Raw genomic sequence first — 27320 nt, 5'->3', positions numbered from 1 at the left:
CCAATTCTATTCCACAAACATGGTAGGCCCTACAAGTACATGGTACTTTTTAAACCATAATTTTTGCCTTCAAGACACTTCTTTTAGCAGGGAAGAAGTTTTGATTGCAAAGGAGGATATTGGTGACACTGTGGTGTCATGGCTAAGAATGTAAAAGGCTATTATTAGAGTCAATAAACAGTCTTGGGTATGTCTCATTCCTCAGGCTCTTCCATCTCAACTCCCAAAATTCCCTTCTCCACCTCTATGGACAGCGAGAACTCTGACCTATGCTCTTCAAAAGCAAGCCCAAGTCAATTTAGGAAGAAGGTCTGATTTGGGTTGTTAACCATAAATTGTCTTTTAATTTGGGTCAATAACCATAAACCATCCATCGATTCTACATCCCAGAGAGTAAAGCTTCTTATTTCCCTCATATGCAAGGTTTGTCCATTCAGAAAGACGATGACACCAGAAAATTGCTGTCATAAACTTTTTTTGTCTGAAAGGTAATTCAGAATTTTTTTTAATTGTTTCAGAATATTTTGAGGGTACAAAGAATTAAGTTATAATGTTTGCATTTGTTAGGTATGTTCCCTCTTATAATTATGTCCCACACCCAAGAGGTATGCCATACACCCTAATATTGTACTCATTAAGTGGGAGCACACCCATCCCCCTCCCTCCTCCCCTCTCCCTGCTCCCTCATTCACCCACCCCCCGCCTTGAATTGATTTGAATTTTTCTCTTATGTGGGCATTTATTAGATCATCTACTGGCTTCATATTAGTATTGAGTACATTGGATTCTTGCTTCTCCATTCCTTTGATACTTTACTAAGAAGAATGTGTTTCAACTCCATCCAGGTTAATACAAAAGATGTAAAGTCTCCATCTTTTTTATGGCTGACTAGTATTCCATGGTATACATATACCACAGCTCGTTAATCCATTACTGGTTTGGTGGGCATTTAGGTTGTTTCCACACTTTGGTGATTGTAAATTGAGCATTGTAAATAATCTAGTGCAAATGTCCCTATGATAAAAGGATTATACCATATGGGTAGATGCCTAGTAATGGGATTGCAGGATCAAATGGGAGGTCTAATTTGAGTTCTTTGAGGATTCTCCATACTTCCTTCCAAAAAGGTTGTATTAGTTGGCAGTCCCACCAGCAGTGTAGAAGTGTTCCCGTCTCTCCACATAAACATACCTTCTAAGAGAGTTCAATATCTCTGGGGGTGGGAGGAAATAGAAATCTAATCTACTAGGTCTTAAATATGCTCTTGTTATAGTTAGTGAAACCACCAAAAGCCTGCACCTTGTTATTCTATAAGACGAACAGCTGAAAATCACTATTCCTTATATTCAATATATATCCACTATATTCTATAAGACGAACAGCTGAAAATCACTTTTCCTTATATTCAATATATCCACTATATTCAATAACATACGTTTTCTCCCACACAACTCACTCAAGCCTCCTTTAAGATTTCAACAGCGGAAGACCCTGCTGCTGCTAAAAGAGCTTCTCCAATTACAATGGAATCTCCTTAACTCTTTGATCTGTCTATCCATTTATTCCAGACTTCTGACTCTAGGAATCATTAAGTGGTCTTTCCTCTTTTAGATGGCAAACTCTGTCATGCCTCATAATTGAGTGGGCACTCGATAAATGAATGCTATAGTGCTCTGAGAAATAATACACTTCCTATTGGCAGCAAATCCAAGAGTAACTTCCTGAGAAGAAAGGACTGTCAATTACCACTTAAACAAGCCTAAGTTTTGGCTCCTGCAGAAAAAGCAAACAAAACAATACTCCCTAGGAGCAGCCACATCACTATCTGTTTGCTGCCCTCCAGTCACTTGACAGGCTGCTGTCCCACAGAAGGTACTCAACAAGGCCTTGTCGGTAAATTGATTTGTAAGGGCATGAGATTGGTCTGGCTGGACCCAGCTTCTGACCTCCCATGGTCCTTGGCTCTCTTACTGCTGAAAAATTTAGCTGGATGTGAGATAATGAGCCATGAGCAGGATGCACAAAGCAAGAACTGGGAGAGACTATTATAGAACACAAGCAGAGGAACTGCACTTGTTGCTTCTGCAACAGCCAACACCACATCCCTGTCTCCCTAAGGGTGCAGCTCATTCAAACTTCACTGAAAGGTTTTCCTTCTCTACTATCTGGGGGCCAGAACTTCAGGCTTGACACCAGGTGATTCTCAATCAGAATGCATATTAACCTTACCAGGGAAGATAAAAATTGCCCCACTTCCAGACACTGTTATCCATTTGGCCTAGAGGGAGCTGTTCTAGTGTTGATAGTCTTAAAACCTGGAGATTACAAGCTGCAGTCAGGGTAGAAAAACACAGCCTTACATCATTCAAATCCTGGGCCTATACCTGTAATGCAGTGTTTTTCAACCTTTTTTATCTCATGGCACACTTGAACCTGTAGTTCAACTTCCGTGGCATGCTTAAATTATGTTGATCAAAAAAAAAAAAACAGTGAAAAAATAAAAGAGTATACTTACTGGGCTTTGAACATCTTTTGAAAATAATTTAATTAATGATCTTTAAAAATTTTCATGGCACACCAGTTCAAAATCACTGCTGCAATGCTTTTGGCTCTCTTTGAAATTGGAACTACTGATGATGATCATCATCATAAAACAATAAAAAAAGTCATTATTAGCAATAACAGGAAGCAATTATTCAGTATTTATTACATGCCAGGCACTATTTTAAGGGCTCTATTTATATGAATACAGTGAATCCTCATAAGCAGGTACTCTTGTTATCCCCATTTGTCAGGTGAAATAGCTAAGGTACAAACAGAAGTTAAATAATTTGCCTAAGATTTCACAGCTAGTAAGTGCCAGAGCCAGGTTTTGAACCCAGGAAGATGGGCTTCAGCATTCTCTTCACCATTAACCAACAGTGCCTCCCTGCATTTATTCAAGGCTCAAAGACTTTCTGGTACTACATGGGTGCCCTCCGGATCCCATACAGAAACAAGTACCTTCTCAGATAGTCGTATTTCTAAATACCCATATCCAATCCCATGATTTCTTGACGAACCCCCTTCAGTGTGCTGGGCATAGTGGCTCATGCCTGTAATCCCTGTACTTTGGGAGGCTGAGTCAGAATTGCCTGAAGCCAGGTGTTCAAGGCCAGCCTAGGCAACATAACAAGATCTCATCTCTATACAAAATAAGAACTATAAACCAGGTATGGTAGTGTGTGCCTATAATCCTAGCTACTGGAGAAGCTGAGGGCTTTAGGCCAGGAATTTGAGGTTATGATAAGCTATGATTGGGTCACTGCACTCCAGTGGGGACAACAGAGAGAGGCCCTATGTGTCTTAAAAAAAAAAAAATTAATGACTTGCTAAAATGCTTTTGGGATAAAAGTTCACATCCAAATATACAAATACTTTTCTTAATTGAACTGTCTACCTCTCCAGCATCTCCTCCCGCTGTAAGCCATTCTACCTTCCAACAATTCTGAATTACTTACATAACTAGGCTTCCCCTCCACTCTCCAAATATGGTGGGTGTCAGCATTAGAACTCCTCAGTCTTTGAGCTAGGACAAAACCCTCCCAAGAGGCAGTCCAGAAGGAGGCATACTCATTCAGAAACGCAGCCCTTCAAGGAGTATGAGCAGCAGTATAATATAAATTTAAACCTCACTCATAACCCAGTAAGAAAGCATCAGATATGTCAACTATCCACTTCTACAAAATTCCTAAAAATTCAAAAATGGAATTATCATGGTGAAATGGTACATACTTAAAGAACTGCTGCATTTCTCATAAATTGCAGATTAAAATTCTTAGGTTTTAATGAGTAATCTATCCTTAGCTACCTCAGAAGGGGCCGCAGTTCTTTCATTTCTATAGAAACTTCCATGTAAGAGTGTTTTAAATGCTATAGCTCTATATTCCAAAACCTCCTATAAATTGCATTTATGACAAATGAGAACAATCAAATTTGGAGCCAGAATCATAGGAATTAATTATCAGTTTCTAGAAAGTTAGTGGCCTAGCACCTCATTCACACATCAGGAAACACAAGAAACAAAACCCTACACTTTACACGATAAAGGAAAGACACTGATGAGTTCACAACACAGCCCAGAATGTGTTCTTTACTCCCCTACTTCAACTTCAAGTGCAAAGTCCTTGTGATTTACTTTACCATCTCCCAGGTCTGTAAATCCACCCATTGCCTCCTCTGACAGTGCATTCACATCTATCATTCGCTGGACAAAGCCTAGTTTGTCCTTTTTTTATTCTAAGACATAACAACATTCAATAAGGCAGCCCAAGTCCAAAACAACATCTCTCTACCCTGCTCCATATAAAAAGCTCATGCAGTAGAGTCATGTGACTTCCCATCAGTCTAGTGCTCGACTCGATGTCTTGACTGTGGCACCACTGACACTTTGGACAGGATAACCTGTTGTTGCGGAGGCCATCCCATGTACTGAGGACATTCAGCAGCGTCCCGGGCCTGTGCCTACTAAATGCTAGTAGTATAGTCTCCCCCATGCATGATAATTAAAAATGTCTCAAGACGTTGGCAAACATTTATTGGGGGATTTGGGGGGTAGTGGTGGCAAAATTACTCCCCATTGAGAACTGCTGCTCTGGTCTCCTACTCAACCCATTTCTCTTCAGACATAAACTGTTTTTACCACATTTGGCCATGGTTTTGCTTTCTGAAATTATTCAAAAGCAGTCTGCAAAGTTATGTTTGACCTTAGGATTTCAAAAATTTGTTTTTACCAGATTGTAATCCTTAAACAGGGTTCATGTATCATAAGTTCATGTATCACTAAGCATTTGATTTGGGGTTGAGGTGGGGGTGGGGAGTTGATTTGGCCAGGATGCACAAGAAAGCAGGTGCTCAAGACAGGCCTACTAATATCTGTATTCCTCTTCTAAATACCCTTCAGGAGGGATTAGGTGTGTGTTTTCCACTGGGTTGCCACAGGTGGAATTTTGCCCATTACTTTACTAAGCACCTCCATCAGTTAGGTAGCAAGTAAGAGAAAATTCATTCTAATAATTCATGTGGATTATGTGAGGACTGTTTTGCTTATCTGTGGTGTCAGATACTGTGAAAAGTATATATTGACCTTTTATGGGTGCACCAGCTTTGGTTAGTGTGTGTTCATTTACTATGTGACCCAAGACAACATTTCTTCCAATCTGTGGCAGAGAAGAAAAAAGGATGGACACTCTGGAACTGACTTAAATAACAAAGGGGATTTATTGGCTCAGAAAGGGAAGAAATCCCATAGAATGGCGGCTTTCAGGACAAGCCAACCTGGGCTCAGGCTTACAAGTTTAGGTGCTTTTTCTGAAGTTTCCTCTTCTCCATGAGTTGGGGTCCTCTTTGCATTGGCTCTCTACATGGTAAGTAAATGACAAGAGCAGTCTGGCCTTACATCCATATATCCCATTACTTAGAAGTAACTTTCTAAGCACAAGTCCCAAGCAAAAGTCCTGAGCTTCACTACAACTGGACTAGCTGGACACGTGTGCTTAGCACTGAAGCATCTAATTAGAGTAGCCAGAAAAACAGACACTGACAGGTGGAGGCCCCTCAACCAGTCAGAGCAGTTGAGGAAAAAAGCTATGTGGATGGGTTTAGAACACTGGTTCTCAAAATGTGTTCCCTGACCAGTGGCATCAACATCATCCAGGAACTTGTTAAAAATGCAAATTCTTGGACCTTATCCCAAACTTAATCAGAAACTCTGGGGGTAGGGCCCAGAAATCTGTGTATTACAAGCCTTCCCAGTGATTCTGACAGAAGCTAAAATTTAAGATTGACTGATTTACACCATTAGGTCCTACCCATGAAGCCTGGAAGTGGGTATAAAGCCTATTCATATCTCTGAGCTGTCATACAATTAGAAAACAATGCAACAGAGGCCTGGGAAGTTACCATCAAAATACTCGAGAGGAGGACAGCTAATTTCACATCTTACTTTCTATGCTGAGGCTACAGAGGCTACAGAGTAGAAAACACTAGTAATTTGTTTGAAGATTACTTCTGATGCCGATATTTATTAGTCTAAGGGCCTTGAAGGAGAAAAAAAGAAAAAAAGGAAAGCATCAACCTTAGCATATTCTATGGGCTCTAACCTACTTCCTTAGGAGAAATTGGACAAATACATTTACACACATTTGACAGAAGTAAAACTGCTTCGCAATTAACACCTCATTGAAGAAGGCATTCTCCAAAACAGTTTCATAATCATGACTAATTCTAAGAATCAACTGGATAGGGTTACATCTGCAGATTCCTGGGCTCTACCCAAGACATACTGTATCAGGATCTCCAAGGAGGAGCTTAAGATCTGTACTTTTTGCAGACATCGCCAGTGACTCATATGGATTATGCACGTTTGGAAAATACTGTTCAAAGAAATAAAGCCAAAGGACTGAGGAGAGAAATTTCATGAAAGAATTAAAGGAACATTTCTCACTATGCAAACAGTAGCTTCTTCCTCGCCTTCTTTAAAGTACTCCCTCACTAGCAGGGATTCTAACTATGTTTTTCTTCTTCTACTCTTACTCTATCCCACCCCTCAAATAAGTCACTTTTCAGACCTTTGTCAGTGATCCTTCTAAAAAACACTGGATGGAAGGCCTCAGTGGGTTTTTGGAGCAGCCAGCTCTTGAGTGTTTCTTGTCACCATGCAGACAAAAAGAGAGGGTCTCACTCTGAATTAAATGCTCCAGTCTGAAAGTAACATCCTTTAACTTAGGCTCACAAATAACTAACCAAAGTTAGTCTTTGGCTAACACTTGGCTAACTTTGGCTAACCCCCACCAACTACCACATATAAAGGGGCTAGGAAAATCCATCTTACCGTATGACCAAAAGTAAGAAGAATTCAAATTAATTGTTAAAATTGATGAGTATACTCAGCCCAGAGACAAACCTTTTGGCAAGTCATTTCTGATACCCTCGTTTCACAGCCAAATCACTGCTTAGTCTCTGTGATTTTACAACATCTTGGTCCTCTCTTGTCAATGCTGTATATAGGGTACACCAATAGCTCCTACATCTGCCTCCCCCAGCAGAGGCTAGACTTCCCCTCGTAAACCTCTCTAGTGCCTTGCACAATGCCTGCTACCTAGGGATGCTCAAGGAATGTTGCTTCAACACATAAATTCATGTGGTAGATTGTGGGAGTGAATGGGACTGCCTATGCATTTATCTGAAGGCATCTGGGATCCAGCAGCATTAACCTCTCTGAGCCCAGTTAGTTCAACAAAATCAGCCTCCACTTATGATCAATGTATCTTTTTAGTTATTGGTTCCTTTCTATCTTAATCAAACATATTCCTCCTTATGACCTTTTTCGTCTAATAATCAACACTTGGCAGAGAGCTAGTCCTCAAGGCCACAGAGCAATCTTATATCATATAGGTTGGTTTTGTTTTTATTTTCTAGGTCAGAATGCAGGCACAGAGAGGCACTGTGATTTTTCCCAAGTTAACAGCCAACCAGAGATGGAACCAAAGGTTATACTTTCTTCTGATTCAACAAAAATAGTACAGGATTGAACACAGAGCTGCAGCTAAGTTCACTAACAGTTTATTTATGTAATTTTGGAGAAAGATAAATCATAACACGTATTTGTCAAAGATAAGTCTTATTATACCATATCCCGTATCAGTGTTTAGCTTGTAGTGTACATTTATCTCTGAGTAAAATATTAAAATCCAACCGCACGACTGTTTATTAATGCTGTACCTTTTCACACTGATTCCATCCAACCTCTTTCCTCTTCTATAAAGTAACATGGCTTAGCAGATGCCCTTTCTGAACCCCAAGAACATAGATGACACCATATATCTGAGGTTTAACCACTACATCTCAATGCCTGTTAGATGACTAACACCAGCATGCATCTTCACTACTACACGTGATAAAACAAATTTCACTTGTTTCTCTGTATGTGTATGTCGCAGTTTGCATCAGCCATGTACCCACAGGGTAGGCAAAATAGCATTCCAAAATAGCATTCAGAATCCCCATCCATGCTTATGAGTTAAGTCCCATCATGTTTAGCAGTCACACTCTGGACATCCTCAGGCCCCACCACAATGTATCCCGACTCTGTATTTTCTCTCCTCTATCTCCTGGGTATAGTAAGTTCCTAACAAACAGCCCATCTGACGGCTAGCCTTGATGAGAGGATCAGGGCAAGGACAGTGTCGCTAGGCAGTGCCAACACTTCTCAGATCACCATTAAACTCAGAATGTGGTATTATTGATATATGGCAAGTTTGAGTCATTCCAGATAAAATCTATATGTATGTATATAATATCCTTTATTTAAGAAGGTGAAATAGCTCAGTGTGCCTTCCACTCTGGTTAGATGCTAAACAGACCACAGCAGACAATTCACCTCCACTAGGGCAAGGTGTGCAAGAGAAGTGAAGTACACAAAGAAATTACAGGCTCGGGTACTGTCAGGCACTAAACCAGAATCAGTCCTTTCTGGGAGCCTCTGGCCCTTGCTCCCCTTTTTCTTTAAGTCTTGTAACTGAATGTTACAAAGTATACCAAGAAGAATAAACCTCCGGGTCCCCCTCTTCCAAACAAGAAAAGGTTAAGCTTTTAATTACAGGCCCTCGAACTATCATTTTCTGCAATTAGCAATTAACTATAATCACTGATGAGAGAATGCAAAGCTGAGCTGGCAATTTCCCTCCTCCTCATCCCAGACTGGGTTATTTTAGTCTTGTTCTATTACGGAGGACAAGCCACAGCCGCGTGTACTCTCTCTTTCTCTCTCTTAAAGACACATTTAATTCTTAGCAAAATGGCATCTCAGCGTGCAATTGAGACAGGCATCCCTAGTCCCACATCAGAGCAGCCCAAACGTTTGGACCCCCTTCCTCTTCATCACTTTCTGGGTGGAGCGAGGAGGCCCAAGGAAGCTACTACCTACCAGCCTCTCTTAGGGGCGCAGGAGAGGGGGGTAGAGACATGCTTGTTGCCCCTGGAAGCTGCAAGTGCCCCCCAACTGCAAGCCGGGTTAGTGGGGAGGCGGTGGCAATAGCCGCGATAGTTGCATCAGCGCTAACTGCTGCTGCTGCCTTGACTGTTGGCCGCTGCCGGGAGGGTACAGTAATGACTGTAGGGAGCGCACAGCTGCTGCGGCGGCAGGTTCCCTGGATCAGGAAATTAGGACAGGCACCGGGGATTGGAGGCGAGGGCGGCGCGTGAGCCAACCAGCGGCCGCCCCGGGCCCCCGTGCGCCTCGGGCGGACGCGCTGAGCAGCCGGGCCCCTGAAGCAACCCGGCTGGCGGCCACGGCCACGGCCATTCACGCACCCACGCTCACACTCGCACACCCGCGACCCAGGCACCCGGCTGCGTGTAAGAGGAGCGCGTAGAGGGGAAGGAGGGCTGGAGAAGCCGCGCTCCCCCCCCCCCCCCGCCAGCTGACCACTCCCCCTCCTGCCCCCTCCCGGTTCCTCACCCCGCGCTCCAGCCGCCGCCAGTGTGGGTGCTCCGCTGCCGGCTCCTCTCTCTTCTGTCTTCTCTGCTCTCGCCTCCCCTCCCCCTCTTCTTCCCCTCCCCTCCCCTCCTCTGCAGCGCCTGCATTATTTTCTGCCCGCAGGCTCAGCTTGCACTGCTGCTGCAGCCCGGGGAGGTGGGTGGTGGGTTGGCTGGTGGGGAGGAGATTCTGCAAGTTGTAGGGGAGGGGGTGCCCTCTTATTCCCGGCTCTGTTCCTCCCCCCCCAACTCCTTCCCCCTCCTTCTCCCCTTCCCCCTCCCCGCCCCCACCTCCTTCCTCCTTTCGGAAGGGCTGGTAACTTGTTGTGCGGAGCGAACGGCAACGGCGGCGGCACCATCCAGGCGGGCACCATGGGCACGTCCGCGCGCTGGGCGCTCTGGCTGCTGCTCGCGCTGTGCTGGGCGCCCCGGGAGAGCGGCGCCACCGGAACCGGTGAGTGAGGATGCGCCCCTCCGTGGGGGGCCCGGACCCAGCTGGAGCGCCGAGGGACCCCGAGATGCGGGTCTCTTTTTGCTCACCCCCCTCCTAGGAGGCGCCTCTCCGCTCTCTTCGCCTTCTTTCCTCCCCACCCTGGTGGCGCCTCTGAGCTGTCAGCGCCACGGCTAAAGGGAGACGGGCTTGGGGGACAGTGGGGTTTACGGTGTCCTAAAGACTCACCTAAACTAGTCTTCATTCCCTTACACCTCTTCCCCCCAAAGCTAGTGCTTCGCCTCGGTTTTTCACTCCATTGACAGTGGCTGGGGAACGTGGGCTTCTGAGCCATTGAACAATGGTTCTGCCGCCTCTGCCAGGCGGAGTGTTAGGAAGGAGGCAGAGGGCCGAGACGTGCGCGGCAGCCCGGGGCGCGACCCTCGGGAGCTCGGGGAGGTTGGGAGCGGACGGTGGGTGAAGGCGGGCGACCTCGGGGACGCGGGGTGCCAGGTGCGCGCCGGGGCAGCGACTCCTCCCGCAGCCGTGAGCGGGCGCACGTTCGGTGGGCGGCAGCCAGGAGGCAGCGCGCAGCCTGCGCACCCAGACTGCGACTCCTCGGGCGTCCGGCTCCGGCGTGCGGGGAGAGGAGGAGCGTAGCCGGACTCCCCTCGGAGCTTTTCTTCCCACCTCTTTCCCACCCCTCGGGCTGCATTGGGAAACCTCTCCGGTCTCCCGGGTAGCTGAACGGGAGGGGAGTGGAACCAGGACTTAATCGGGTTAGTTTGCTGATCCTGGTTCCCCGAGACATTTCCTCAAGAGGTACTGGGTCCGAATCTAGTGACTGTAATTAGCCTTAATTCTAAACAATAGATCCAAGGAGTAGCGCGAGACCTGGTGTGTGGCTGTGTCTTGTTAAGAAGGGCGGCGGGACTGCTGCGAGTCCCCGAAGTGCTGCCCTGGGCCTGGCAGCCCTGCCCGGTCTGGAGGCGCTCTCCCAGTTAGAGCTTCAGAACTTTCCTGGGCAGACGAAGGAAGCCCCTTAAGAGAGTTCCCAAAGGCGATCTTAAGACGTGACACTCGGGCTTGCTTGCCAGCTCTAGGGAACTAGGACAAAAAGCTGCTCCTGCTCTAAATTCCCATTCCAAAGAGTCCCTAGCTCCTGTCGCCCGGTGGCTGAGGAGCCGCAGGTCTCCAGTCACGTGTTTCCTGAAGTGAGCGCAAACTTTCAGGTATGTGGTCTAGAAGCCTCTCGGGCAATACTTGGGGTTTTTGAGTCTCCAAATGCACCCTGCCCTTCAGTTGCGAGCGTCCGGAGCGTGTGAAGGGGGGACTGGCCTCTCTGCCCTCTGCGATTGGTTGGCGGTCAGATCACGTTTAGCTTGGTCACGTGGCCCCCCTGGCTCGTAATTTAGCAGCCTGAGAAGTGTTATCTTTAAAGGAACGTAAAAAGCGCGGACAGGTTCCCAGGGGCTGCTCTCTCAAAGGCCTTTTCCTGCCTGGACTCTTTGAAAAAGAGGAGTATGTAGCAAATGGTGGAGTCTGATTCGTACCAAGTCTAAGAGCCTAGAAAAGCCCTGCTTAGCAAGAGTTTTCAGACGCTAACATTAATCATTAATGGATGAGTAATACTAACTTATTAAAAGATTTCTCAGAACAGTGCCATGACTTGCAGTATACTTTTTTAATATTTCAAAACTCTTAGGTATACACGTATCATAAACTACTGATTATTGTCCAGGAAGGTGGGAGACAAGTTTCATTTTTGCTATGTGTTCTTTCATAGTCTTGGAATTTGAGATACAATAACTTTCCTTCAGAGATTAGCTTTACCCTGTAGAATGCTAGGAATGCACCTAAACTGCTGAAATGAGTAGGTCAAAGCCAGCCCTCTGCTCACCTTGTATTAGGCAGATGAGAATCCTTTTTGCTCCCTTTGTCACAGGTGAAATAGGTGACATGCCCTGAGCAGTGGAAAACAGAAGCCCATGCAAACAAACTTAAATTCTTCAAAGGAAAAGAGATGGTTCCTTTAAGAACTGGATGAAATTTGGAGTTGGCTGAGGATACACATACTAATCCTAAGTCAACCCAGACCTGCTTCTGTCTCAAGTTCAAAGTCCCAGGGCATGTGGACTGATTTGCTGACCCTTCTCTTCACCATCACATGGTGCTGCCCCCAAATACCTGAGTATAGGGCAAGTGTGCCCCAAGACCCTGGCAGGGAACTTAAGTACGGCCAACAGGAGTAATTAGTATACCTAATTTCAAAAGACCTAGGGGTTCTAGGATATTTCCCTCCAGCCTAGGTAGTCAAGATTAAGATCTGGATTACTATATATTCTTTAAAGCCAGAGTTTAGTACTGCAGTTCTCAACCTGTGGGTCACAACCCCTTTTTAACAATGAAAATACATTGCAACGTTAGGAAGGTTGAGAACCACTGGTCTAGAAGAACCAGAGTTTTGTGAGAGATAATCAGATATTTAGCTAGCAACCAGCAAGAGAGTAGAAACTTCTCCCAATGTGGGGAGTGGGTTGGTATTATGGGTAGACCAGGAGGTGGGAAACTGGAGTGCAAGGGGAAAATAAACCTGACTTACTCAGCGCCAAAGGAAGATAAGATGATGGTAAGCTTTATCAGTAACTTGAGCATGTGAACAAGGACTCTTTAAAGGAGGGTCTCTAGCCAAGTCCTCACTGGCAGTGGGAGCTTCTTGAAGTCTGGAGTGCCTTCACTCCCTAAATCACCCTCTTGCCCATTTCAGGTGTCATTTACATATAAGCCTGGCCTGTGTCATTCTGATTCTTTGCTTTTATTACCTCCACCCCCAGATACCCTAAAGCATGTATAAAGGTCAAGTTCATTAGAGCTGAAAAATGTTACAACTTCTGTACAAACTGTATGTTTCAGTGCTAAACATTGTTAGCAAAGGTGATAGCCTCCATGCCCAAAAGAAGTATAGACCCGATCCAACTGTTTCTGTCATTTGTGAAACTGAGTAATCATAAGCTTGCCTTCACTTAAGTAGTTTTATTACATTTCTGCAAGAGGTGAAAAATAGTTACAAGCCCCTTCCGTTCCAGGAGGAATAGCAAACTGATACTTAACAGAACTACTAGAATAAAAATATGCCCGTAATATCAAGGGAACAGAGAGTACCCAGCCATATGGCTTCAGGTTTTGATCCATAATCCACAAGACTTGGCACTAAGCCTAAGAATACAGATAATTTCTATTAAATATCTAGATCATTTTCTGTTTCTCACAGAATGTAAAGTTCTTTTCAGTAGAGGACACAGTGATTAAGTTGAGGCAGTTGCCTTCGTGACCTCACATGATTACATTCACTCTGGATAGGGACCTTCCCTTGGAAAGCCACCTTCACATAACTAGCCTAGAAGAAATTTTGATAAGGTCTATAATCTTTCCCCTAAAAAATACCTGCCTTAAAGATAGTTTCTCTTGATGGTGCTCTCTACATGGTTAGTTGATACATTCAAAATAGCTTAATTTGTTCCTTTCTAAATTGATCTCAAGAGAATATTTAAGCCATAGCATGACACACTACTTTGAAGGCAAACAGTCCAAAAATACCTTGTGCTGAGGTCATAAGTAAGATGTACTTACTGAGCAGAAGTAAGTGGTCCAGAGATAATTTTTCCCCCATCTGAAGAGTTTTTGGCTAGGAAATCTGAAGATCGACAGCTTTTCTGAGGACATGGGGCAGAATTTGACAAGATTGAAGAGAATCTGCATTTTTCAATCTAAATTAGTGTCTGTCTCTAAGCTCTTCTGTTGCCTTGTAGGATAAACTCTAAACGCTGTTAATACTACTTAGACAGGCTAACTGTACTGCAGGAACCAAATGAGATGGCAGGCGATACAGACTGAGTATCCTTTATCCAAAATGCTTGGGACCAGAAGTGTTGCGTGGACTTTGAATTTTTTTTTTTTTTTTCAGATTTTGGGGTATTTGCATGTACATAATTGAGATATCTTAGGGATGGGCCCCAAGTCTAAATATGAAGTGTATTTATGTTTCACATCTTATAGACTGAAGGTAATTCTATGCAATAATAATTTTATACATGAAACTTTGGACTGTTTTTTGACTGCATTTTGACTGTGACCTATCACATGGTCGATTATGGAATGTTCCACTTGCGGCATCATGTCAGCACCCCAAAATTTTAGATTTTGGAACATTTCAGATTTTAGATTTCTGCATTAGCAATGCTTAATCACTTCCTTAAATTTGGCACTTTTCCTTTGCATGTAGTCTTCTAGGAAGTCTTTTTTTTTTTTTTCCAGATTCTAATTGCTTCCTAGGAAGTCTTGAGCCTGCTAGTTATTTTGAGGTTGTAAAGTAAGCAAAACAATGGCTGCTAGGTGCTGTGAGAGTTAAGTATGGAAATTCTGCTAGAATGTCTTAATGTTTGCTTAGAGATCTTTTGCCTGCTTTGTATCTTAGAGATTCTCTATGAGTGAAGGAAGGAGTATGCATGGCCTTGAATTTAAGAGAGAATTTGGGAGAGAAATTGTAAGATGTGGCTTCCGGCTAGAGTGGCTGATTTTGCCACCTCAGGGCATCTGGGTTGGCCCTACTGGCTAATAGCCTTTATGTATCTAGAAACAGTGTTGGCCATGGGATTGGGAGACTTGCAATATGCTAGGCAAGAAAGACAATAAGGCTTTGGTCACAGACAACATTTACAAGTTACTTCATCTGTTCTATTTCCCCCAAATATTGTGAATAAACAGGGTTCCTATTTTATTGACTGCTTCTAATCTTTCATTTTCTTAAAAAGCCTTCCCAAGACCTGAGTTGTTAATGGATCTGTAGGTTAACTACGTAAGATGTAGATTGATGCTGATCTTTGTATGTCTACTTGAAACAGCTTGAAGTACATGTACTGAACACCTACCTTATGGCACCAGTCCTAGGGGATACAGCAACCACAGGGTTGGTCCCTTCCTTGATGGCTCTTAATCTAGTGGGAGAGTCAAAATGGGAAATCATAATCCAAGGACAGCATAGAATAGAAACTTTGAATAGGAGTGAGCAGATCTAGTGTTTAAAGACTTAATCATAAAAGAGACAGACAGCAGCTGAAGAGTGCTGGAGTTCTCACATGCTACCTGGGTTATAGCTTATGAAGTTGCCTAAAAACACTAAGAACTGAGACTTCAATGTGACATAGCCAGAAATTATTCCATTTCTGTAGATGATCTTACAAAAGTGATCATCTACAGAAATTCAAACAGCAGTGGGTTATTGTCAACATTGCCAAAGAGCATGAAAACATGTCAGAGGTAAAAATCTGGGTCTGATACATCAAACTCTTAACCTTACCAGTTAGCCACTGCTGTCAGACCTCTCTACCCACATGGAAATGAGGCTAGCACACATACACACTCATTCTGACGGACAAGTGTATAAAGATGTACTGTTTTTATTTATTTATTTTTATTTTTATTTTTTGAGACAGAGTCTCACTTTATGGCCCTCAGTAGAGTGCCATGGCATCACACAGCTCACAGGAACCTCCAACTCCTGGGCTTAAGCGATTCTCTTGCCTCAGCCTTCCGAGTAGCTGGAACTACAGGCATCCGCCACGACGCCCAGCTATTTTTTTTTTGGTTGCAGTTCAGCCGGGGCCGGGTTTGAACCCGCCACCCTCGGTATATGGGGCCGGCGCCTAACCAACTGAGCCACAGGCGCCGCCTGATGTACTGTTTTTAAATGAAAAAGTGCTGTAAAGATAAAGTGAATATACCCTCATAGGTATAAGGAACAAGAGCCTTTATAACTTAGACTCTTTCCAAGTACTCTTAACTAGTAAGATAGCTGGTCACACTTGATTTCAATTTAAGAAAAACTGGGAAGAAAGTTTGACAAAAGGCTTTAGTTCAGACCAGCTTATTAGTGAACCAGTAAATCACTTATGTATCCAAGACTACTAACTGGTGCTTAGAGACTCTCTGGATGTCAGGCACCAGGTCCTAAGTTACAAAGATAAAATGCAGGCCTGCTTTATGGGATCGCTGTGCTGAAAGGTGGAAATGGGTGGCTAAATGCTTCACAGGCCATAATGGCTGTGGACAGGGACTAGGAGAAAATAACTAGACCATAACCAGTTCTGCCAAGAAAAGGCAGTGAGGGCCTCATCCAAGAGTTTCGTCTCAGCTGCCTCCTGGTGGATAAGTGGACAGGAATAACATGAGCAAACTAAGACAGAGCAGCCACATGGGACATAAAGGCATGGCTAGGTGAGGGGGGTCCCCCTGGAGCTGTTAACTCAGCTAGTACAGCCCGAGCAGACAGTGGTGGTGGCAGACTGGGAAAAGTCTGAGGAAATGAGTAGAGAGTTTACTCAATCCTAGAGACAGTGGGAAACCAGGAAGTGATCCCGTCCTTGATACTTCTGGCCATTCTGAGTTATTTGAGTGAATTACCATCTTGATTTGGGTGGAGAATGTGGCAGATGAACAAGAGACTTAAATTTAGAGTAAGTGAAAGATGAGGACTTGGGTATGGCCATTGCTCCATGACCAGCTGTTCGAGGCCAGTCTGTGCTCATTTCTGGACTGCTGATTTAGAGTAAGTGACGGGAGCAAACAGGGAGGGGAAGATAGATTTTAGAAGAACCTCTTTACTATGCATGCCTCTGAATGCATCCAAACAAATTTTACCTACATAGCAGTTTTAAGAACTGCTCAGGTTTTCACCATTGTGTCTGTCATAAGAGATTGGCATTTAGCTTCTATGTCCATCCAGTGATAGACATGAGGGCATATGGGGGTAAATATTAATAGTATATCTTACAGCCCTGAAAATCAGTAGACACTTCCAGTTTGGATTGAAGCATAGCTTCTTAAGTCTAATGCAGTGGTTCTCAAAGTATGGCCTGAAAGCTGCAGTGTCAACATTAACTCATTAGAAATTCAAACTTTGGCCCTACCCTAGACTTCCTGAATCAGAATCTCTGGACTGAGCCCCAACTTTATAGGTTTTAACAAGCCTTCCAAGAGATTCTGACACATACTGAAACTTGAGAGCTGACTTAGTTTACCCCCCAAAGGCACGAACTCCCAAGTATATCAGGTGGAGGGCTTTCGTTCTGACTTGACCAGTGAGCCCTAAACAAGAAAACCAGGAGCCATAGTTCTTCTAGATGACCCACTGAGGAAATTCTAGCTGCATTTTTTTTTTTTTTTAATTAGAATGAGGAAGGGAAGCAGGGCTCTATCTCAGGAATAAGGCTGTATTATGGAGAGATCATCTTGACAAACAAAAATACCTACTTCTGGATTAAATTCAACAGAATATTCTAGAAACACATAGTCCTGAGTGGTCCTGAGTTTGGTACTCTAGTTTATTCGAATGCTCAGTATCTGGAGCCAGAATGCCTGGGTTCAAATCCTAGCACTGCCCACAGTGATCTTGGGCAAGTATTTCCCTTCTCTGAACAGGTGTCTTGATCTATTAAAGGTGAATAATAGACACGACCATGTAGGATTGGAAATTTTAAAAGTTAAGAGATATGAAGTCTTAGACCAGTTCTGAGCCAACAACACAAAACATCTTATTTATTTATCCATGATTCTTAAGATCATCTCAATCCAATGTAAAGGAAAAAAACCATTTGACAATTGTCAATTGTAAAATTCACTTATTCTGGTGAATCAGAAGAAACAACCCACATATTTAAGAGCTTTAGTGTCCCCAAAACTGCTTGTTACACTGCTTCAGAGTCTGAGCTTAAAGCCAGAATACAAACTCTGTGGATGATAGCTCAGAACCTCTCCCTTGGTACTCCTGTTGTGGTACTTTGCCTCTTGTGAACTTCTTTCCCTGTAGGATAACTTCTTTGCTGACTCAGGAATATGCTTGTCCTAAAAGGAGTTTTAGCCTATGAATAGAAAGATTGGCATGAAAGTGGCAGGCAGTAGAAGTGATTTAGACTAAAAATAAATGCCCTTGGTGGCCCCAGAAGTGCCAAAACAAACAGAGGGAAGAAATTCCAGCAGATGATAACACTTCTATGGTCAAGCAATGAGGAAGGGCAGGAGAGATGCAAGGGCTTGGTCTGGTAGCCCCAGCAGTGTGGCAGCATGAGCCCCTCTGTGCAGGCTGAAGTACACTCTGAGCCTGATCCTCAGAGACACCATCTCTGTTTCTGGGCATGCATGTTGGAGCACTCCTGCCAAGGTGCTGCTCAGAGCCCAGCAGGGAAATTTGTAGCCCGTCTCAAAGACTCGGCTCGGTATGTACTGTAAGATCAATGCAGTTTTTTACTAAAGCTTACATATTGTTCTCCCATATTAACCCTTGCAGGGACAATTAGACAACAGCAGGCTGACTTCCATATGCATTAAAAACCCTGAATTTCTTGGAGCCAGTGAACTGCCAACATGTCTGGGTAGCAGCGTTAACAATTTAGGTAAGCAAGGCTCCTGGGACATGGGCGCCTTGATGTAAGTTTGCGTAGTGTGATTCTGTCTATGTAAGTGACAGCAAAAGCAAGGGATTCTTTGACACTTTGGGGATTCATTCATTACAAATTTAAATAGTCACTTAAGTGAGTAGGCACAAGTGACATCCAACCCCCTGACCCTTCTAAATATCTAGAAGGAAACCTAGAGGGTTTAATTTCTTAAAGCAATAGAACCCTTTCCAAATTCCTATACAAAAATCTAATATTCTTTTAAAACCTTGTTGGTTGAGACAGGTGGAACACACAGGGCCCCTGCTGGTATGTGGCTTTTCTTTCCCACTTCAGCCACCCCTTTGGCCATAAGGCATGCAGGTGAAATCCCATGGCTTTGAGGAACCTATTAAAACTTGCATTTTACCCCCGTTTCTCATTTTTCTGAGCAGACAGAACATGGGATAAGTACCTAACACTTCTACTTCCAAGGTTATCATTATCATTATTATTATTATTATTTGAGATGTCATCAGTTTTAGCTTAATCTAAGAATTAAAAGAACCTCGGGTGCAGATGATTTCAAGCTCAACTTGTTCACTTTGTAGAAAGTATAATACTGAGCCTGAGACTTAACTTTCATGGATGGAAATACACTACAGGGCCACAGTCCTATAATCCCCAAAGCTTCAGGAACCAAAAGCTTCTTAACTCATTTGGTGTTTTCCGTTCTCCAGGAGCCCTGTGCAGTGGCAATCTGGTTGAGCACTAGAGGTGGAAAGGCAGAGCCCTTTTAAAACTTGAACAGAAAACTTAAAAAGTGTTACAGTCTGATGACCGGGCCTCACCGTGCGATTTAGTGTCTGAGTTCTCCTGCTCTGCGTGAAGCAGAGAATTAAAACTAGGGATCATTTTTGCCCAATAGCAATCTTTCAGAACAAAGTACTTAGAAAATTCAGAGACTAAGAGGCATAGCCATAAAGCTTAAGGTCTTTATTTGCCTCTCTTTAAAGGTTTTCTTAATAAAGCCAGCTTCCCTTCCTACCCCCCACCCCATCTTGCTCTTTTCAACAAGCAAGGATGTTTCAGTGGAGCATTGTACTCCTAACACCAATTGCTCCTCCTTCCTAATGGAGTGTCTGTGTGTGTGACGGCAAAACACAGCTTTATGACAATCAGGCAGAAGCCTGGGGAAAGTGGAAATATCAGGGATAAAAAAAGGTAGAAATTAAACTCCTTTTTGTCTTAAGATATTTTCTTAGAAAATGATGTTTGCCCTGAGCAGTATAGACTCTGGAGCAGTTGCTGGGATTTTTATGTAATTTATTACTGTTGATAGCTTGTATACTACAGCTAAATTCAGAGACCCTCTTCAAGGTGATAATGGACTAAATATCAGACTTAGGGTGCTGTCTGTATGCCTACATTTAATCCCAGGCCAGTTTGGGTGTTTATAAAATCTGCAGCTTTAAAACTCATTTTTTAAGGAGGTCTTCTTTCAGTACCTAACCTTGAAGAGAAAACTATCATTTGACATCTATTTTTAGGTCTCTACCTCACTCTGATTAGAAGTTTGCTAACTACATCTCATTTTGACTTAACCTTTGGTAACTAAAACCTTCAGAGCTTTGCAGTATCCTAATGGCCACCTATTTTTTGCCCCAAGTATATTTATCCCTACATTCTCTGACTACAAATTGTTCTTTCTCTACTTTTCTAATAAAGTACAGAAGATTCTTACCACTCTCACAGTCCTCAAAGGTAGCAAGGTTAAAGAACTATGGCAAATGGCCCCTAGAACAAGTACCCCCCAGCATTGAGAATAAGAATATACTGAGAATTCAGTGGCAATGGGGAGAAAGAAGGAGGCAACCAGAGACCTCTTATTTTGCTTAACAGCATAAAAATGAACAGGTGATGCTTCTTGACAACAATCTCTACCCTCCTCTAAACTCCTAGCATCTTACAGCCTATATTCGAGGAATGAGTAAGTATTATAAAATGTAGGTAGAAAGTGCCATTCTGCCATACTGCCTTGTAGGTGAGTCCCCGCTTAACTAGACTCTTGGGAGCAGAGTTGTAGATACAGTTTTTAAAGCAATATTTTTAATGTGGAAAGAAGTTTACCACACCCATGCAGTAATCTTGAGTTGGGCCAAATTTTGATTTCCCAGGAATTAGCCACAAAACACAAAATGCTCCCAGACAGCAGGGAGTAACTGATACTAGGGACACCAACTAGAGTGTTGTGCACATAACACAAGCGTTCCAGTCCGTGCTTGTCACTGTAGTATCAGTTCTTAGGCCAGCAGGCCCCAGCTGCAAATGCTGAAAGGTGGCAGGAAGTCGGAAGGCTTTCTGCTTGGAAACCCTCCCTAAGTAATGTGCATCAACTATATGATTTCACTAGTTTTCTCAAATATTTGCAGCATATTTGCTTTAAGCAACCAGATTAATACCTTTTTTTCTCAAAGAGGACAGCACTGCTAATGATAGGAATCACCTGAATATTATTTGTCCTGTGCCAGGGGAAAAAACTAAAATACTTATAATTCTTAATTCATACCTTTATATGAACTAAGTATCCATACATTTGGCATAGGGAAACTGAAGTTCAGAGAAATAGAATCCAGGTCTGTGGCACTACCTTACAATAGAAATGCTCCCCCTTGCCTCTTAGCTATACTTGGTTCCTTTTATCTTATCTTGAAGCTATTTTGTAAATATGTTTTTTACAGTTAGACCTCAGTTTCTAAGATGAGGAACCATGTATGAAGCCTCTATTTTACCCTCATCTTGCTGCCCTTTCGAAATCTCCTTTACTTTGTTTATAATAGGAACATCCTCCATCAATAAAAGTAGAGATATGGACAAGAAATGCCATTAAAGGATTAGGATTTGACTGTGTGACTGTAGCCACACAAACGGCTTAAACAAATGAGAGAAATGATCCCAGAAGCAGATGTGATGCCCTGTGGTCTCTAGACAATCCAGGTTCCTTCTATCTTAATCTGGTTTCATTTGCCCAAGATCATTATTCTAGCCACTGTGCCCAATTTTCAGGAACCAGAAAGGAATAAAGGGAAGGAAAACGGATCCTCTATCCTTTTAAGGATGTTTTATAAAAGCTGTATATACCATTTCTGTTTATATTCCATTAGTCAGAACTTAGTCCCTGGGCTATGCCTCACCACAAGAAAGGTTGGAAATCTAGTATTTTGTCTGAGCATGTGCCCAGCAAAGAACTCGGTTGCTGTCAGTCACTGTCCCAAGACCTAGCCAGCTCTGCCCCTAAAATGTTACAGCCTGATGAGTCTGCAGCTGTCCTCTAAGAGGCCCTGTCCGTGGGTTTTGGGTAACTTGCATCTCTGACTATCACCTTTCTGTCCTTGCCTTGCTTAGTGTTTCCTTCTGATTCTAGGGAGAAAAGCCAAATGCGAACCCTCCCAATTCCAGTGCACCAACGGCCGGTGTATTACTCTCCTATGGAAATGTGATGGGGACGAAGACTGTGCTGATGGCAGTGATGAAAAGAACTGTGGTGAGTAAAGAGTTTGATGATCTCACTTGCCATCTCATGTGGACTTACGCATTCTATTAAAATGGATGATATTATCTTAGTTCCTACCAGTGTATTGATATTTGGAAAATAAAATCCATTCCTAGCATTTGCTTTGAACCAGGACCCAAAGAATCTGTACTTCCCTATTTAAAGGAATATATTAATTGAAAATTTAACATGGGGTTATCAACTTGCGTATAAAATATGGACGATAAAGTGGATTTTCTCTTAAATGACAGGACCCAGTATATCTTAGATAAGGCAAACATGGGTTATAGGAGGCTGGGAGAAGGGAAAAGTGGACCAGAAATAAAGATGAAGAATGCTTAGAAGTTATTTTTTTTTTTTTGTTACTGTTATGCTCAAATGGCTCTGATCCCAGAAAAGCAAGTAAGCCATGAACATGAGGAAAATCCCATAAAGTTTCAGGGGGTTAATTAACCCCTGACATGGAAACTATAAGCCAGCACAGATCAAAGACGAGATAAGGATTCTTTTCTAATTCTCTGGCTATAATAGTTGCTAATTCAAAAGCATTAGCAGGGCGGAAGACATTCTCTCCCCCAAGAGAATGGGGTATAACATCAGACTCATCAGTCAGCATCCATCAAAAGATCATTTGTGAGAAAGGCCTCTGCATGCATTTGTCACATCAAGCCAGAACAGCTGAGAAGTACTTACCAAGCTCACGTTTTGGTACCTTGATACAGGATGAAGTTTGCTCTATGGTCCTTGTTCAATGTTGAAAAATCCAGAAACAACATTGTGTATGAATATTGGTGTTAGCATTGTTATTTACCTTTTAAAAGATGTTATAAGAAGATGTTCACTACACAAACTAGAAATACAGAAAAAAAGTAAGGAGCTAAATGAAAGTTTCATCACTGCCATCTTGTCACGGCCTTACTGGGATACAACATCGTGGCACACAGGGTCCTCTGCTTGCTATCTCTTGAACAACATCACAAGTGTCTTTATGCCAACGTGCAGGTTAGTAGCTTCCTCGGATATATAGAAAGTCCATTCTTCAGCCCCAGAGAAGAAACTTATCTCTAATCTCAGGACCAAGAGTAGTTTTCCTGTGTAACACTTTCCCATCATTTGTATTTTAACTCTTAAGATTTTCATCTACTACACAAGACATGGAGCTCCATGCTATTTCTGGGTTACCTAGGTAATATAGTTCTTTCACTAAATATCTCCCTGGAAGGTCCTTTCTCCTGTCTAGTGTTGTCTTGGTGTAAGTAGCTTTTTACCCTATTATAAAAATCATATTAGGCAAAACATTACTTTTCCTTAAAAAGTAATAATTCTCTTTATATTGAAGTCTTCTTTTATCATCTGACTAAATCAGTAGAAATTGACCTGTGTTATCTTGGGGTATAAGGACTGGGTTTTCCTAAAAGAGTTGGGTTTTTTTTTTTGTTTGTTTTCTTTGAGACAGAGTGTCACCATGTTCCTCTGGCTAGAGTGCCATGGAGTCACAGCTCACACAAACTTTAAAGTCTTGGGCTTAAGTGATTGTCTTGCCTCATCCTTCCAAGTAGCTGGGACTACAGGACCACAGCGCCCGGCTGTTTTTAGTTATTGTTGTAGTTGTCATTATTTACTGGGCCCAGGCAGGGTTTGAACTCTCCAGCCCTGGCGCATGTGGCCAGCACCGTAACCACTGAGTTACAGGCACCAAGCCCCTAAAAGAGTTTTTCATAAATACCCTCTGCTAGCCAGATGGTATGAGGGTTTGGAAGAGGGAAGGAGGTAAATGTATATTTGAGATCATTTGAGGTGGGAAAAATTAAGCATATTCTTGGCCAGAATTTGTCTCTGTCTCCCAGGTGTGAAAGCAGAGAAAGAAGGTAGAAGCATGACTCAGGGAAGATCTGAATATTTACTTGGAGATGTTCCTTGGTGGACGAGAAAAGCTATACAATTACTTAAAACTTCCAACACCACCTCCTTTTTTTTCCTGTCTCATCTCTTGATATGGAACTTGGGATATAATTTTCAGTAGGGTTTTTTATGTCAAACATGCCAACTGGGATATTGTGTCAACTTGGCCTTAGATTCTAGAAGCCACGTGCTTCTGTTGGTCCCATCAACCCATTCTCTACTAAGTGCTAGTCTGAGGTAATCGGTAACTTAAATACCCTACTAATTCACTTCCTCTGTGTCACATCTAAATTTCTCTCTCTCCTTCAAGGACCAGCTCCAGTATCCTTTCTTTACCCTCCTAGTCTATGATCAGAATGGAGAGAGTGTCTGGCATATGAGCACTGGCAGCTTCAGTGACTTTTAGCTGGGTGATGTTAGCCTACCCCTTGGCTCCAACAGCTAAAATCTTCTCTTCTTGAATTCTAAATATGATCTCTCTTGTTATACTGTTTGAGTTTTTTTCCCTTCCTGCTAGATAAGTTCCTTTGCCCCCGAAGACCAGTAGCGGTGCCAATATCCAGTCCTGGGGTTTGGCACCTTCTATCATGTGTTGTTAAGAGATACCCCTGAATCAGTGTCTTAGTTCATAGTGCTATAACAAAATACTGTAGACTGGGTGGCTTAAACAACAGGAATTCATCTCTCAGAATTCTGGAGGCTGAGAAGGTTGAGATCAAGGTGCCGGCAGACCTGAAGTTTCTGGTGTGCAGATGGCCATCTTCTCACTGTCCTCAGGTGGTAGAGAACATAGAGAAAACTCTCTCACTTTTTATAAGGACATTCATCCCATTCACAGGGCTCCACCCTTGTGTCATAATGACCTCCCAAAGGCCTCACTTCTTAATACCATCCATTGAGGGTTGGGATTTCAACACAATTTGGGGGGAAATAAAAATATTCAGACCATAACAAACAGGTACACCATGATCCAGTCACAGAATGTAATGCCTGGTTGTCAAGCTTAGAAAATAGTTAAATAACTATTAGAAAAAACCTTTGAAGAAAATGAAAGCGTTACTTAATCCCAACATGGTAATCAGGCAGGAAGTTAGATATGAGGTATCTCTGGGTTGTAAAACAGTGGGCACCTTTCCTTTCCCTTGATGACTTCAGTATCCTCCGCGTCTCTCAATTAAGCACCTTCCTCTGAAAAACAAAAATGATTTTTCTCAAGTTCTCCGGGATGTTGGCAATTGAGTGCCAATTGACTCAGCTTTAAACTCAAAAATGCAGTTTTAGCCCTAATGCAAAGGTAAGGGTTTTGGCTAAGTGCCTTCAACTTTAACGCTTCAAATAAACTTTTGTAGTAAAGAAGACATGTGCTGAGTCTGACTTCGTGTGCAACAATGGCCAGTGTATTCCCAACCGGTGGCAGTGTGATGGGGATCCTGACTGTGAAGATGGTTCTGATGAAAGCCCAGAACAGTGCCGTGAGTGTGACTTGCTTTGGACTTGAACTTTTCCAAGCTGTTCTGTGTCTCGTCATTCTAAGTACTGCTTAATCTACTACTTGGTTTTGTTTTTCTTTGCCTGCCTTCTGAAATTCTGAAACTGTAGGCCAATTGACTCCATGGTCAGTCAAGTTATTAACAGTTGATCAGTCTCCTTGAACAAATATACTCCCTGGTCTAACAAGACTGACATTCTCTTGGGTAGCTTCAATGTTGAATACGTAAGACTGAAGCCAGCAGATTTGATTAAGAACTCCTTGACTAGGTGCATAGACTTCAAATGTTTGATAATGATGAATGTGAGCAGATGGTACTCTGGTCCTGGAAGCTAAGTCAAGATGTGAGGTTCCCTATAGGCCAAGTATAAGCTTTTAGATGCACACTTTCTCATATTATTAAAAATCTATTACTGAAGGCATATGGTGGCTAGTATTTGGTGATCTATATAGAGTGACTTTTAACAAACATGCAACCTACAGTTACCAAAGCAGTGAGCTGATAGCTTGTTCTTAAATAAGAGAAACTTCATAGGTTGGTAGGTGTATATCTGTGTTCTTAGGCTGATTTTCAGGAAAAAGTCTGAGACCATAGTGGGTGATGTTTTGGGGTCATATAAACTGAGATTGTTTCAATTGTCAAGGTGAAGAAAGTCTTGGAGTTCATGAGTTCATTTCGAGGGAGTAGAGGCTTGCTGACATACTAAAAAAGGTTTAATGTAAATGAAAATTAGGTCCGAAATGTGATTATAAAAGAAAACCAAACAGCAAGGAAGATAAGCATGTTCTTATCTTCTAGGCAAGAAGTGAGGAGTGTAATTAATATACTTCACCTTGACCAATATTATAAAGATTCAGCCCCACATTTTAGTGGAAAATAACCTCATAAAGTCTATAATTAGATTATGCCCCTATTTTGTGAGATGTAAATCTAAAAAAGATCATGAAAATAGCCTATAAAGGAATCTAAACAATGGAAGATTTCATAACTGTTCGACCATCTGGCCTTTATTGAAGTTGGAATTTGGTGACAAATTTCACTGTGCCCACTTGATATCCAACAGATAAATAGTGATCTAGGACAGGCCAGCCAATAAACTATGCCAAGTAAAACAAAAGCAAGAGCTGAGCAGGCCATGGGACCTTGAGGGAGTGACGTGGTCAAGGCCTTCACGTGCACTGCCAGGTTGGCATGGCTTCTAAGGAATGGAGTTGGCGAAAGAGCTCCCCAGGCTGCAGCTAGTAAGTTCAGTTTCGGTGGTATGCCAGGCCACTGAGTTGCAGGTGTTACAACTTCCAGGCAGCACAGGCGCAGCACCGTTGCATTGCTCCATTCTGAGGCTCTTTTGAGACTGTATATCGTCAACAGATATGAGAACATGCCGCATAAATGAAATCAGCTGTGGCGCCCGTTCCACTCAGTGTATCCCAGTGTCCTGGAGATGTGATGGTGAAAATGATTGTGACAGTGGCGAAGATGAAGAAAACTGTGGTAAGAAGATCAGTGTTGAGTGGCGTAACCCAAAGACCCTTTTCCTCGAGGAAGGGTGGGTAGGGGCAGCTAACCTAGGCATGAAGCTGAACTTACATCGACTCACTTTTCAGAGACTTCACTATCTGCTCAATTCCTTGTAGCTTCTTAACTGCCCTAAAACTCTGCAAGACATTCACTTGGCAATTGACCATTGCTTGGTGTTTCTTTTAGACATGTAGAAATAAGAAGGTAAGTCCTTCAAGGCATCATATTTAAAAGTAGCTCAGTGAAGCAGCAATTCTGTGGACTATGTTAGGGCCTTCCTCACTTGGGCTCAATAAAACGAGGAAGTAAGGTCGTGCACACATTCATAGGTCTAAACTAGATCGGCTTATTGGAATAAATTACTCGAGTACCCTGCACACATTTCTTTGCTTCCAACTTAGATTTGGTCATAACCTTTCCAAAAGTGAAACTGGCACAGAAGGAACGATTGACATCTTGCTTATGGATACCCAAAGAAAAAT

General features: G+C 42.8%; 2 protein-coding genes across 5 annotated transcripts in view; one reads left to right on the top strand and one right to left on the bottom strand.

Annotated features, from left to right (window-relative positions):
* LOC128597108 (uncharacterized) overlaps window positions 1-9890 on the bottom strand; it is a 47779-nt gene extending 37889 nt beyond the window's left edge. The window contains exons 1-2 of the mRNA XM_053607168.1: window positions 9808-9890; window positions 8966-9618 (exon numbers count right to left, since the gene is read on the bottom strand). Of these exons, the coding sequence (XP_053463143.1) occupies window positions 8966-9618; window positions 9808-9890 (736 nt within the window). The remainder of the gene's footprint in view (window positions 1-8965; window positions 9619-9807) is intronic.
* Window positions 8971-27320, top strand: part of VLDLR (very low density lipoprotein receptor) — a 32403-nt gene continuing 14053 nt past the window's right edge. Inside the window, exons 1-5 of one of the 4 annotated variants that reach the window (XM_053573886.1) lie at window positions 8971-9396; window positions 9828-9970; window positions 21800-21919; window positions 25180-25302; window positions 26689-26811. In XM_053573886.1, coding sequence (XP_053429861.1) covers window positions 9889-9970; window positions 21800-21919; window positions 25180-25302; window positions 26689-26811 — 448 coding nt within the window. In that variant the 5' untranslated portion in view covers window positions 8971-9396; window positions 9828-9888. Of the gene's footprint in view, window positions 9397-9489; window positions 9971-18287; window positions 18394-21799; window positions 21920-25179; window positions 25303-26688; window positions 26812-27320 lie in introns of those variants that run through there. The other 3 variants (XM_053573904.1, XM_053573914.1, XM_053573896.1) reach the window with 3 other exon arrangements.

Source organism: Nycticebus coucang, chromosome 2 (assembly GCF_027406575.1).
Source record: "Nycticebus coucang isolate mNycCou1 chromosome 2, mNycCou1.pri, whole genome shotgun sequence".
NCBI classification, from domain to species: Eukaryota; Metazoa; Chordata; class Mammalia; order Primates; family Lorisidae; genus Nycticebus; species Nycticebus coucang.
The sequence above is the reverse complement of the archived record's forward strand: the minus strand, read 5'-3'. Positions and strand labels throughout refer to the sequence as shown.